The 12,056-nt window shown below is 39.7% G+C and overlaps 1 protein-coding gene across 2 annotated transcripts in view; it reads right to left on the reverse strand.

Annotated features, from left to right (window-relative positions):
• Positions 1-1,599: 1,599 nt before the first annotated feature.
• The window catches only part of gpd2 (glycerol-3-phosphate dehydrogenase 2 (mitochondrial)), a 33,761-nt gene continuing 23,304 nt past the window's right edge, over positions 1,600-12,056 (reverse strand). Inside the window, exons 9-17 of one of the 2 annotated variants that reach the window (XM_057829324.1) lie at positions 9,542-9,735; positions 9,336-9,470; positions 9,090-9,265; positions 7,620-7,751; positions 7,383-7,541; positions 7,094-7,206; positions 6,938-7,016; positions 6,763-6,861; positions 1,600-4,208 (exon numbers count right to left, since the gene is read on the reverse strand). In XM_057829324.1, coding sequence (XP_057685307.1) covers positions 4,083-4,208; positions 6,763-6,861; positions 6,938-7,016; positions 7,094-7,206; positions 7,383-7,541; positions 7,620-7,751; positions 9,090-9,265; positions 9,336-9,470; positions 9,542-9,735 — 1,213 coding nt within the window. In that variant the 3' untranslated portion in view covers positions 1,600-4,082. The remainder of the gene's footprint in view (positions 4,209-6,762; positions 6,862-6,937; positions 7,017-7,093; positions 7,207-7,382; positions 7,542-7,619; positions 7,752-9,089; positions 9,266-9,335; positions 9,471-9,541; positions 9,736-12,056) is intronic. The other variant, XM_057829323.1, reaches the window with a different exon arrangement.

Raw genomic sequence — 12,056 nt, forward strand, 5'->3', positions numbered from 1 at the left:
ATCATGACAGTACATACTATACATGTAATCACAGTATAGCTAGGAGCAACTAGGAAGAAGTAACTAGGATTCAGGGATGAGTTCAACTTTGAATTATGGGGAGCTCTGCTATAAAAATGAAGGTAAGGATGTTACAAAAGGATTCAATCTAAGAGCTCCCAAATGCATGAAATCCCAATCATAACTCAGTAGAAGCCTGTGACATTGTCTAAATATTCCAGTGTAAAAAAAGGGTTTTTTTGCCAGGCAGTGTCACAACACAACACACAATTTGCGGAAGAACTGTATCTTCTCGATAAAATTCAGTAACAGAAAAATGTCCTCCTTTTTACTATCTGCATTATTGTCTGCTTTATTCAAACAAAAAGACCCTGTTTCAGCCAGATGAAAACATCAATTGACGTTCCACTTTGTGTCTTCATTTGGCTCTTTGGATGATTGGCATGCGTCTGCAGTGAAAAAGAGCGTGTCCGCCAGGCAACGACGCACAGAGGCCGTTTGTGACGCAGCTAAATGTCAGGACACCTTGCAGAATGGCGCTTTGTTCCACCGAAGGAGGCTCACAAGTTATCTGGAAAGGTTCAAACCATAAATCTGAGACAGTTACAGTTCGCTGGGTGTTTTTTAACCTTCTTCCTCCAGTTGGGAGCTCTTCCACACTCACACATCCTCTTAAAATGTCTGAGCTGCTGATAACATTTTTAGGTTAAAGGTTACAGGACTCTGCTACACCTGCAGTAATTGAAAAGGGAACAGAAAAGATAGAGTTGGGACCCCATTTGCTGCTATAAATGCTTCAATTGCTTTCAGACAGTGTCGAGCGTGTAACAAAGAGTTGGTGTAAAAAGATCATAATAGGAAAAAAAAAAACTCAAAACCACTATACTTGTTTACTTATGAGTTGTTCAACAGCAGAATCGTAAATGTCTGGCTTGGTCACATTTTTGTGAAGCCATCTTTTCAATGAATGTGCCAGTCCAGACAACCTCAAGAGTAAAAAACAAACTGCATTAGTGACCGCATGACAAGCACATTTGTCCCGTGATTCATTTCAATTAATCGCTTACGCATGCTTCCGGCCTTTCCCAGGGAGAGGGCACAAAACCACAAACGCCTCAACTGCAAAATGGAATAGGAGGACTTAAAGCTGTCACTCAAATCTCGTGGTGACCTTTTACAAGAAAAGGCTCAGAGATTTCTGTGTGTTTTCCCGCGTTTATATCCTTGACAGAACTAATGACAATGAGAACATTTTGTTCAGCTGGAACTCGATCGGGTGGCTTCCAATGCTTTGTACTGTAACACTCCATGGGAAACCAAATCCCATTGTAATATCACTTTCAAAAACAGTTGCCTCTATAGTATTAAAAAATGTCTTACGTAACTTACTCAAATGAATAATTGCCAAAATATTGTAGTGTTCTTTTACTGATAAATATTTTAAATAGTAGTTGTTTACAAAATATTTTTTAATTTAAAACGGTAAAATTTATATCTCTATCTTTCACAAAAACGGCATGGTGCACTTTTGGACAATGTCATTTAATAGGCTGAACAAAAGGACTGCTTTTTATGCTAACAGCCCACCTCCCAAACACTGATATATGTTCACATGATGCCTTGTCACTCGGTGCCCAGTGGGAATGACGTCAGACAACATGAGACAAAAACACAAAGCTGTTCGAGCAACAAGATACATTTAATTAGATAATTGTGTTGTCTCTTCAGAATACTGGCTCAAAAGTATTCTTATAGTACAGGTGGTGGCAAAAGAAAACGGAACATGATTCTCTTTGAGCAGAGATAAAGCTGTAATTTCATCCAAAAGGAGACAAACATCGGGATACCCGTTAAAGCAATGAGCAAAAGTTGGCAGTTTGACGGTCTTCACCGTCAAAATACACAAGACAAGCCCAATGTGACGACACACTCAAAGCACACTGTTGACTGTGGGAAGAGGTGACAAGTAACACAGAAGCATGTGCTGACATGAACTCCTGGAGGCCGGATGGATGAATAACATTCTTAAAGATTTATAAAAGCTAAGTGTGCGCTCCTGCAGTTGAATTGTTAAAATTTAACAAATCAAAAGCACCTAGAAGCACATGAAACCTTGGAAATGTAGTGAGATGACACGGCAGTATCAGCCAGTAGCTTTGTGTCAACATGGAAGGCACACGTAACATTTTTCTTCTTTCATAATTCGAACATTAGGTGTGCAGGCAGTGTTGTTTTCATCAACGATGACTTTAACGAAAGTATTTTGTCAACAAACAATTCATGACGATGAGACAATAACGGGCTAAAAACGTTTTTTGGGGGACTAAAACATAACGAGACCAATGCCAGTTTTCGTCTGACGAGACAACGAAACGAAAATGCGCCATAGTTTCCGTCACGTTTACAGTGTGTGACATTTTAAGTGTAGTTAGCCTGCATCATAGCAGTGTCTGGTTGTGTCACTCATGTGATGTGCTGCTGCTCTCCTATGTCCAGCATTGCACACACTGTAAGATTTGTTTTCTATCTTTGCCAGAGAAAACATGCAATGTTGCTTGAGCCTTTAAAGGTCGACGCTGACTGATCATTACACACTAAATGTAACTCGTAGCGTTAGCTTAGCATTCACATTCAACGCTATGCTATACTCACATTAGCATTAGGCTAATGCTAATGGCAAGCGTCGTCTTAAACTCTCGGACAACTTTTTTTTTACGTACAGTTTGTGGCGTCCAGGTGGGTATAATTAATTGAAAATAATATGTTTTCCTGCCGAGTGTGTATCATCACTAAGTTAGCGTTATCCTTGAAGACGCTACAATATGTGCTCGTATGCCAATATTCATTCGAAATAGTTGGAAACCTTTGCTTTTGTAAAGAGTACTTTTTAAAAAAATTTTATTTTACAGATGAAAACATTTTTTGTTAACGTCGACGAAAACTAGACGAAATTAGTCTTGAGTTTTCGTCAACAATAACTAGATGAAGACAAACATTTTGACAATGACTAAAATATGACTAAGTCTAATAAGTATTACTAAGAATAAAACGAAAATTAAAAGGGCTGTCAAAAACAACACTGTGTGCAAGACATGTTCAAATTGAGCAACTCACGCACGATGCTAACACAACATTCCTCAGATCGAGTTTCACATAAAAATATAAATGCAACTTTAAAATATTACAAAATATGTTACAATACTTGAAGAATAAGAGCATGCATTTCCACTAAATAAAAATATATATTCCCTTTTCAACCTTTTTAAATAAATGTCTATGTATTTTATATGGAAACCATCAAATATCTCTATGCCTTTATATTATATTCTCTATGCTAATAATTTATGTGGTTTAAAAAAAGGTGTAAATAATTTTAAATACAGCAGAAACAGTACAGCTAAAGCTCAAAACCTGTAAACATCAGTATCAGTAGGAGTATGCAGGTGCTTTGGCAGATGTTGAGCAAGTTGTACACCTTCAGCTTCCTAAGAGTCTCTCTTGCATAAAATAAGCTGTAAATAGGTGTTGAAGTACAAGTCAGTACCTGAACAGTAACGCTGGGTTCAGAAACAATTGGAAACTTACTTTGCAGGTCTACAATGTCTTGTTTCATTTGGCAGCTTACAACAAATATATTTTTAAAGGGAAGAGTATAAAGAAGTAAAATACTTGGAGTCATCTAATTAGCATCAAATCAATGTACCACCCTCATACAGTATTAAGAGATTGTCGACCTGTAAAATAAAAGCTAAAGTTTCCATCAGTATTTAAACAACAATCAGTATCTAGTTTAAAAATGAGTGTTATAAGGCTATAAAAGTAAAAACATTTGATTTTAAAAAAAGATGCTATAAATAGACACATTGTGCACTGTGGAACATTGGAGGCACCTGATGCTGAGAACAAATCAACGCACAAACAAACAGGCGGCACTGGAAAACAAATCTCAATCATTGGATTCTATTTCACCCCAAACATTCAGGAGCGCCACCGATTTCCTCTTGATTTGGCCAAATACCCTGCCTGATTGCATTGTCATTCAAATGAGATTGTTCACAAGAGACGTTCACGAAATCCTGGATTCAGACTCCACCTCCGCTGCGGTCCACCGTCACAGGTCCCCTCATATCCAGTGTTTCCTCGGCTGATTTCATCAAGATGGCCAGGCGACTATCGGACACATGGCCCTTCTTGACGGCGCTCATCAACTGAGTGGCAGATAATAGTGAAAGGCATGAATGTACTGTACATAGAGTGAGATGAGAGGCAAAGGTCTGGTTGATGCATGGTGTATGAGTGGTCCGACCACCTTCACATGCTCCACTAAACCCAACACCTCCTGACTTGTTGTGTTCCTGATGTGTTAAAGCTGAACTAAATTGGATGAGACGGATTATTTTCTCACCACGATCAATCCCCAGGGAACAATCGGAAACAAAAGTGCATCTGATCGATCTGATAATCCGGTCGATCGCTAAACATTTAACCAATCTTATATGAATAAATACAAATATAATAACACAAGATTTAGTGAAAAAAAATAAGGATTGGCAAAAATTAAGATCAGTCAGGCTTATCAAATCAGTGATCGGTCGTAAAATTGTGATTGGCGCAAGCCTAATCGGAACTTCATTTTGGTGGTCTTGGTCATGCTGATTCATTTTGACACCCTAGTACACATAATGTAAATTTAAACAGACAAAAGTACTCACAAAGTACCAAAAGTTATGTAAAAGTACCCACAGTCCTTAAGCTTAAGTGTGACTGTTTGTAAATTGGTCTCTTTTACTCGCTTTTCTCAATGGTTTCATTGTTTACACCATGTCCAGTGCAGCTTTAAAACATATTAGCCACATTTCTACTAGGTTTTTTCATCCATCCATTCCACCAGTCATTCCAGAGTTATTTTTTTGTCCACCAGTGCTTTGCATAAACTTCCTTTTAGAAGCCTCTAAATCAGCCATGAACAGGACGGATACATGCAAAAACAAACATTGACATTTAGGGACAGGCTTAACACAAATTTGCATTTTTGTTTAAAAAAAAAAAAAAAAAGGGTGGGGGATATCGTTACAAAAAAAAAAAAAAAAAAAAAAAATACTGCTGTCACTTAGAGCTTGGCCGTATACAGTATGTGCTGATGAGTGGCTTACGCTAACGAAGACAAAAGCACGCACTGTCATCACGTGACCTAATAATGACAATTTTCTCTCTTTCTCAACTCGTCACCAAAGTGAGAAAGGAGCTGAGCCCTCATTATATTTGTCGCACATTCTACGTCCTAATTAGCTTCATCTAGTTGAGTAGAGTTCACACCTGCTGTGTACAGCAAGTCTAAGGTAGACAACCTGCTTTTCTTTCTTTTGTCTTGTCTGCTGTGAAAAGCAGCATGGCATGGTCATCCAAGTGAAAATGACCAATTGTATCAGTTTAGGAGGAATTAACATACAGGTCCTCCCCGGGTTACGATGGACCCGATTTACGCGATTTTGAATTTACGACGCCGGCATGTCATCGTTTTTTGTTTTTTTTCTTTGTTGACTGTTGAATGTTGACTTATTTTGGATAAGACTTACTTCTGCACGCGAGAGCCTTTACACACCCGCCCATCCCACACGCGGTGGTGACTGCACCCGCACATATGAGGAAGCAGCCAAGTGAAGAGGTGACAGCTTGCGCGCACATTTGTTGCTTGTGAAGCATCCAGAGGTGACGGCTGTATATACATAACTTTGTACTGTTTATTATCGTTTTCAATTGTGGTCGAATACTTGGAGCGAGATTATGTGATCGTTTTGATGATGTGCGGACTCTAACTGATACATGCTAATCGTTTATTGCTGTATCAGCAGCTACTTGAAAGCACAATTTTTTTAAATTGCTGTAATTGAAGATGAGACTGATTTAATTTACTTTTATTTTAGTTTCATTCTGCAAGTGTTGATGTCATGCGCAGCTGAATAAATTCAGCAAACCACTCGGACGTCTGACATTTCGAAGCTTAGCTCACTGTCTAGCTAGGACTTAGCTCCAACGTCTTGGCGAGGACAGTACTGTGAGAGAATTTCATTCATGCTTAAAACACAACCATTATATGTCATATTTTGTATGCTTTTTGTTATGCTTGCATGAGAACATTGTAGCATTAATCTGTTGAGTGTGCCTTCTCATAGGCTTCACAATATGCTCAGATATGGACTGTTATCTTCCTGTTTTCCAATATGCCCTGAATGAATACAATGAGCGACTATGGCTTATCAGACTAAGCTTATTTTTCAAGGTTCAAATACCAGGTTTGTGGGATGATGAGTTTCGTTTCTTAGTAAGTTTCGTTTCAGGATGGGCTTCGGCACCGCCCTTTCAACAGTATAAATGTCCAGCCTCTATTGTACTTCTCTGTACTTTCTGGGTGATCACAGCTCCTTGCTGGGTCACATAATTTTGTACCTGAGAGCTCTTGTTTATAAAGTCTTCGAAGAAAAGCAATCCATGGTTGGGGTCGTATTAATTTCTATAATCGAGCTATCGAGGTAACACTTGTCTTGGAGTTCAAATTTGAGCTTCCCTGACAAGTACAAGTACAGATAATACATGTTTTGGGATGTTTTTAAGTTAGAGGGTATTTGAGGTATTTAAAGTGTTAATTCTGATTTACGTGGAAATCCGGGTTAAATCGCTAGTGCAGGAACGGAACTAGTTCGTAAACCGGGGACTACATGTATTTAGTAACACTCGCACGTACAGTAACCAGCCATTTCCTACCTTTAAGAATTCATCTATTTCAATCTGTCCATTTTTGTTGACATCCACCTCGTTAAGAATGTCATGGAGAGAATTCCCATCAATTTGGACATTGATACTCTGTTGAAAGATGAACATTGGGTAGATGTTGGCCTCAGTAACAGTAAAAGAGAGAAATGAGGATGAGGAAACTCACATCTAGGACTTGCTGGAGATCAACTGTTGTGATGAACCCTTTGCGATCTTTGTCAAACTTCTGAAAGCGCTGCTTGTACCTGCCAACGACATTAAAGTTGAAGTCATTCTTCTCCACGCCTGAGCCGAAGTCAGTTCATGGTTCTCCTCCTTCTACCTGGCTATTTCCTGGTTGTCCAGAGTCATTTCAGATGTCTTGTTCAACTGCTCAGAGCGAGATCGGTAGCCCATTTCAGTATACAAGAACTTCTTCGCGGCTTCCAGCTCAGTCTGGATTGTAAAAAGTGTCATATTAACAGAACTACAGTTGCTGTAGGATGTTTTGTTATTCCTTAAAATGATGTCTCAGTTTACACATCTTTTAAGGAGGACGTCTAATTTCCTATTATATTCTGGTGAAACGAAATTGCAGAGGGGACTAAAATCTTTTTGAGATAAAATATTACCGTCTTGCGTTCCTGGCTCCAGCCCAACTCTTTACCCATGATCTGTACAATGCGTGGGAGGGCCTCGTCAGCTGCCTGCACATTCAGGAAGCCTAGTCTCGTTCGCCGGGCTAAGATGTCAATGGCGGTGCACGCGTACTCCTTTATAGCGTATAATATCTGCAAGACACATTGTGTTCATGTTAGCATTTCTTGACAGGAGGAGTGATCATGATGTGAAGATATGCAAGCCATTACCTCAGCCTCAATGTATGGAAATTCAGACACCAGCCTTTTCCCGACGATCGGCCATCTTTGCCCCGTGACATGTGCCATCTTGGCCACGTCATATGCCTTACCTCCATACGTAGAGGTCAAATGTTGCGCCACCTGACGACACATAAGAGGCAGCCTGTTAATTCAGTTTACCTTGTCTTGACAGCACACATTTGCTGTAAAGAATGATAGATTTCTTTGGCACCATGTTGTCGAGTTGTCACTTTAACAGAATACACAAAAGCTTTTTGCTATTCAGATCGTTGGCTTGCCCATCATGCAAAAGGGCAAACGCTGTCCAAATATCAGCAGTGACCTTTTAAGAATATTCGGCACCGGCTGCGAGCGACTCTAATAAGGAGTAAGTTGACTGCAGAAACACTTTCAATTGGAACAAAGTTCTATTGAATATTATAGCAAAATGGTGGTTAGCAGTTGCATGTAGCTGATGGTGGACTAAATGCTAATGAATTGTTCAGCATAGGGACTCTTCATGAGTCAAGTCTTCTGTTGGACGGAAATGTCGACAATGTTGTTGTCAACACCTACACATTAAACGTGGAAGATGGTTAAGGGAATAGTTACCTTTCTCGCAGACACCATATAACTGTCTACATTAGTGTAACACATTCATTATAGTAAAGCATTAAACATAGTTTGAGGGACGTCACTCCATGCCATTTGACACAGTAAAGTGGATCACCTTATCAGCCCTAGCCTGATAAGTGAAGGAAAGGAAGTCAACAACTCTTCGATGAGATCAGAACGCTCTCGCCCTACCAAGACAACAACTTGATAGTGTGGCGCCTTGGACATCAAGACATGCGTCGTTTGCCGTGGCAACCACGTCACAGCCACGAAGGATGACACACGAACTAGACCGCCCAAACCTGCCACAGAGGGATGATCCCAAGACAATACCCAGACACGCCTTCCGCCCCCGGCCCACTCCACCGCAGCTTTCGAAAGACTGAACATTTTAGCGAACAACGGTCGGTTCTCGGGGACATTCCGATATATCCGTTGTTTTGTGGACCTTGGATCCAACATTGCCTCTCCGTCGTCTGTTTTTGCCTTGTTTTTGACCATTGTCGACGAATAAATTGTCAACCTGTTTTCGGTGAGCCTTCTTTAAACCATTCAAAATGGAGTCAGCACAAAGGGTTGACACCGGAGTGGATGCGCGGGAGTTTGCCCTCCCGGCCGACTTGCTGGGGCTGCGCCAGCAGAACACCATCTGTTTAAGCTGTCGCTGTTCCAGCGGCTTGGCCGGGAGGCCGAATTCCTTCAAAGACAATGTATCAACACACGACAGCTTCTACCTTCTTAACCGAGACCATGATGTGGTGAATAATCGGGCTTCCCAATTTCTACTAAATGTAAGCATTTGACACAATCAGTAAATGTTAGCACTTTTAGCTTAAGCATTCTTAATTAATAAGCGTGACTTACTTCCTGCTCCAAGCCGTAGTCTTGCACTAGCCGGATGTAAAGTGTTGGCGTCCAGCCCTTGGAACCTTCCAACATCAGACCCACAGTTTTGCATTCCTCAGCTGGGAGGTTGTGTGCTTTAATGGCGGCATCCAAAGTCTCTTCAGCCATGGATCTATAAGTGGTCCACTTTCCCCCTGCAAACACAAGTGGTGTAATAAAGAAAAATAAACTGCTCAACATGGTCACACACAAAGACAAACTAACCTGCAATGGTGACCAATCCACTGTCACTGATGCTGACAATGTGATTACGGCAGATGGACTGAGTGTCTTTGGAGTTTGGGTCTGTCACTAGGGGACGGATTCCGCTCCAAGCTGCCAACACGTCACCCCGTCTTACTGCAGGATACAAAGTTTACAATTCAAATTGTCTTTCATTGTCAGGCCAGTAACCAACCTAAAACTCCTACCTTCCACGTCTGGGCTGAGATAGTTGCGGACCTCTCTTAGGATGAAGTTGATGTCATCCTCCCCAGGGGTGGGGTGGGCTGTTACGTTGGTGGGAGTGTCTGTAGTTCCAGCAATGGTCATCTTCTCCCAAGGCAGGAAGAAGATGACTCGGCCATCGCTTGTGGCGGGATCCAGCAGGCCCATGTTGTCAGGGCTGTGCACCCACAAAAAAAGGACTTTTTTCAGCAATTTAGAGTGAGTGAATCAAAATGTTTGGCCTTTCTGACACAGCTCAAATGGCTAACGCTTTCCCTTGTTTCATTTAATTGGCTAAAGTTTAAAACTCCATAAATGCTGCTTTATCTTTTTCAGCTTCAATGTCAAAAACACATTGCAAATTTATAACGTTTTAAAGAGATTATTTTTCTTAATTGGTCAAATCATTTTCTCCATATTGTTTTGAGTGCTAACGACTAGTTAACCGATGAATCCGTCAGATTATTACACTTACTTTAAGTGAATATTACTATTTTTCTTATTAAGCCCATACATCTAATTTTTCACCTAAATCAAGAAGAAAATTGCTTTGAATAAGATCTTTTCTTAATTTGAGAACTATTCTGACATTTACCCCCCCCCCTTAAAATAAGAAGCACTCCAATAAAACTTGAACAAATCACTTTAATTGACAAAGTTCATCTCAAACTTCCGAACAGAATTGATTTTTGTAGGTTAAAACAAAACTAAAATTAAGATGGATACACTATGATCTGCTTCCGTGTTTTTAGTTATTCCCTTAATCAAAAAGCAAAGTAGTTTTAATAATATTTGTTTCATTTTTTTTTACATAGATTTTTAAAATAATATCCAAGGTAAGAAATAAAACACTAACCTTAGAAAACAAGTGTTTCACATGTTATGCTTTAATTGAGTTCTGTTGCTCAGAATGAGTGATTTAAGCTTTTTAAAGGTTTTATTTCTTAGATTTTGTTGCTTAGAATTATTTTTTTTTTTCTTGTTATAAGCAACACGATGCTTGGAGTGAGTGTTTAATGCTTAAAGCAACACTTGGTAACTTCAATTTTGGTCGAATTTAGCAACGCCGGTGGACAAAAGCGGTAGTGTTTTGCCTTAAAGGGATCCACGGATAGAAACACATTAACTCTTAAAAGATAAATGTTTGTATGAGTTATAATAATTTGATAATATAACCCCTCTTAATTTTTTCGTTTTAATAAAATTTGTCAAATTTTAAATAAAAAAAATTAATGAGTAGGTCGCCATCGTTTTTTTTTTTTTTTTTTTTTTTTTTTTTTTTTTTTTTAAACCTGTCCTGTTCAGCTGTTTGACACAGAGAATGGAAGTCTAAGTGCCCGGGTTGTCTGAACAGTTTTAATGTTTCACATTGAGAATCTGATATACTCCCATTGTGATCATTCAAAATACCTTTTTATTATGACAAAGCAGCGAACAGGAAGGGATTATGGAGGGACAGAAGAAAAGCAACACAAAAGAAAGAAAAGAAACACAAACAGCAACAAGAAATACATAGAACATCTAGACTAATTATTAATATGCTGGTGCCATCGTCAGCGAGATGTATTTCCGGTTTACACCATGTGGGGGCCTATTGGCCAGTGAAAGAGGGGGACAGGGGTGGGGGTGTCTATAAGCTAAGTGATTGAAAGAGGTAGAGTGTACACAAATCAGTTCTGTGATCTAGAACCCAGTAATCATGTGAATCTCTAATGAATGTAAGCCCGTTGGCGACCAACCCTACGCCGCCCCATCGCCAATCCCGGCTAGGTCGCCATTGTTGTTGTCGCAGGGCGGTGACGTCACATGGATACGCTGCCAGACTTCCACATATTCACTCTTTAACTATCTAAACATGTCGTCGGTTCTGCCCTTCCAATTTGAACCTGAGTGGAATATGAATGAGAAGGACAGCTCTGTCGATATTTCACAAAACGAGCAGCAAAAGCTAAATGAACAAGAAAGACAGAATGAGAGGAGTAGCATACATGCTCAAGTTTGCTAGTGACAGTTAGCACTCTCCTATATTATTATGGACATAGTTAGGACCCAGAGCTGTCGTGTGCTTTACATATGATTAGGGTATACAGTGAATCACAGCAGTTTGATTATTTTTTGCATCACACAAAAATGTTGATAGTTTGCCTCTACTGAGACGTCTAATGACTGCTTACCTTATTTTTGTCACGTAAAAGCGCTCTCCGCGTCAATCATTCTGCCAGTGCTCTCAAAATTGTCAGATACTGTTAACGAAGCTTGCTTCCCAGTGAATAAGCGACACAGAAAACGAATTTAAACTTAGTTCGATTGCTGGCTTTATGTACAGTGCCTTGCAAAAGTATTCGGCCCCCTTGAACCTTGCAACCTTTCGCCACATTTCAGGCTTCAAACATAAAGATATAAAATTTTAATTTTTTGTCAAGAATCAACAACAAGTGGGACACAATCGTGAAGTGGAAGAAAATTTATTGGATAATTTAAACTTTTTTAACAAATAAA

The sequence above is a fragment of the Corythoichthys intestinalis genome, chromosome 2, assembly GCF_030265065.1.
Source record: "Corythoichthys intestinalis isolate RoL2023-P3 chromosome 2, ASM3026506v1, whole genome shotgun sequence".
NCBI classification, from domain to species: Eukaryota; Metazoa; Chordata; class Actinopteri; order Syngnathiformes; family Syngnathidae; genus Corythoichthys; species Corythoichthys intestinalis.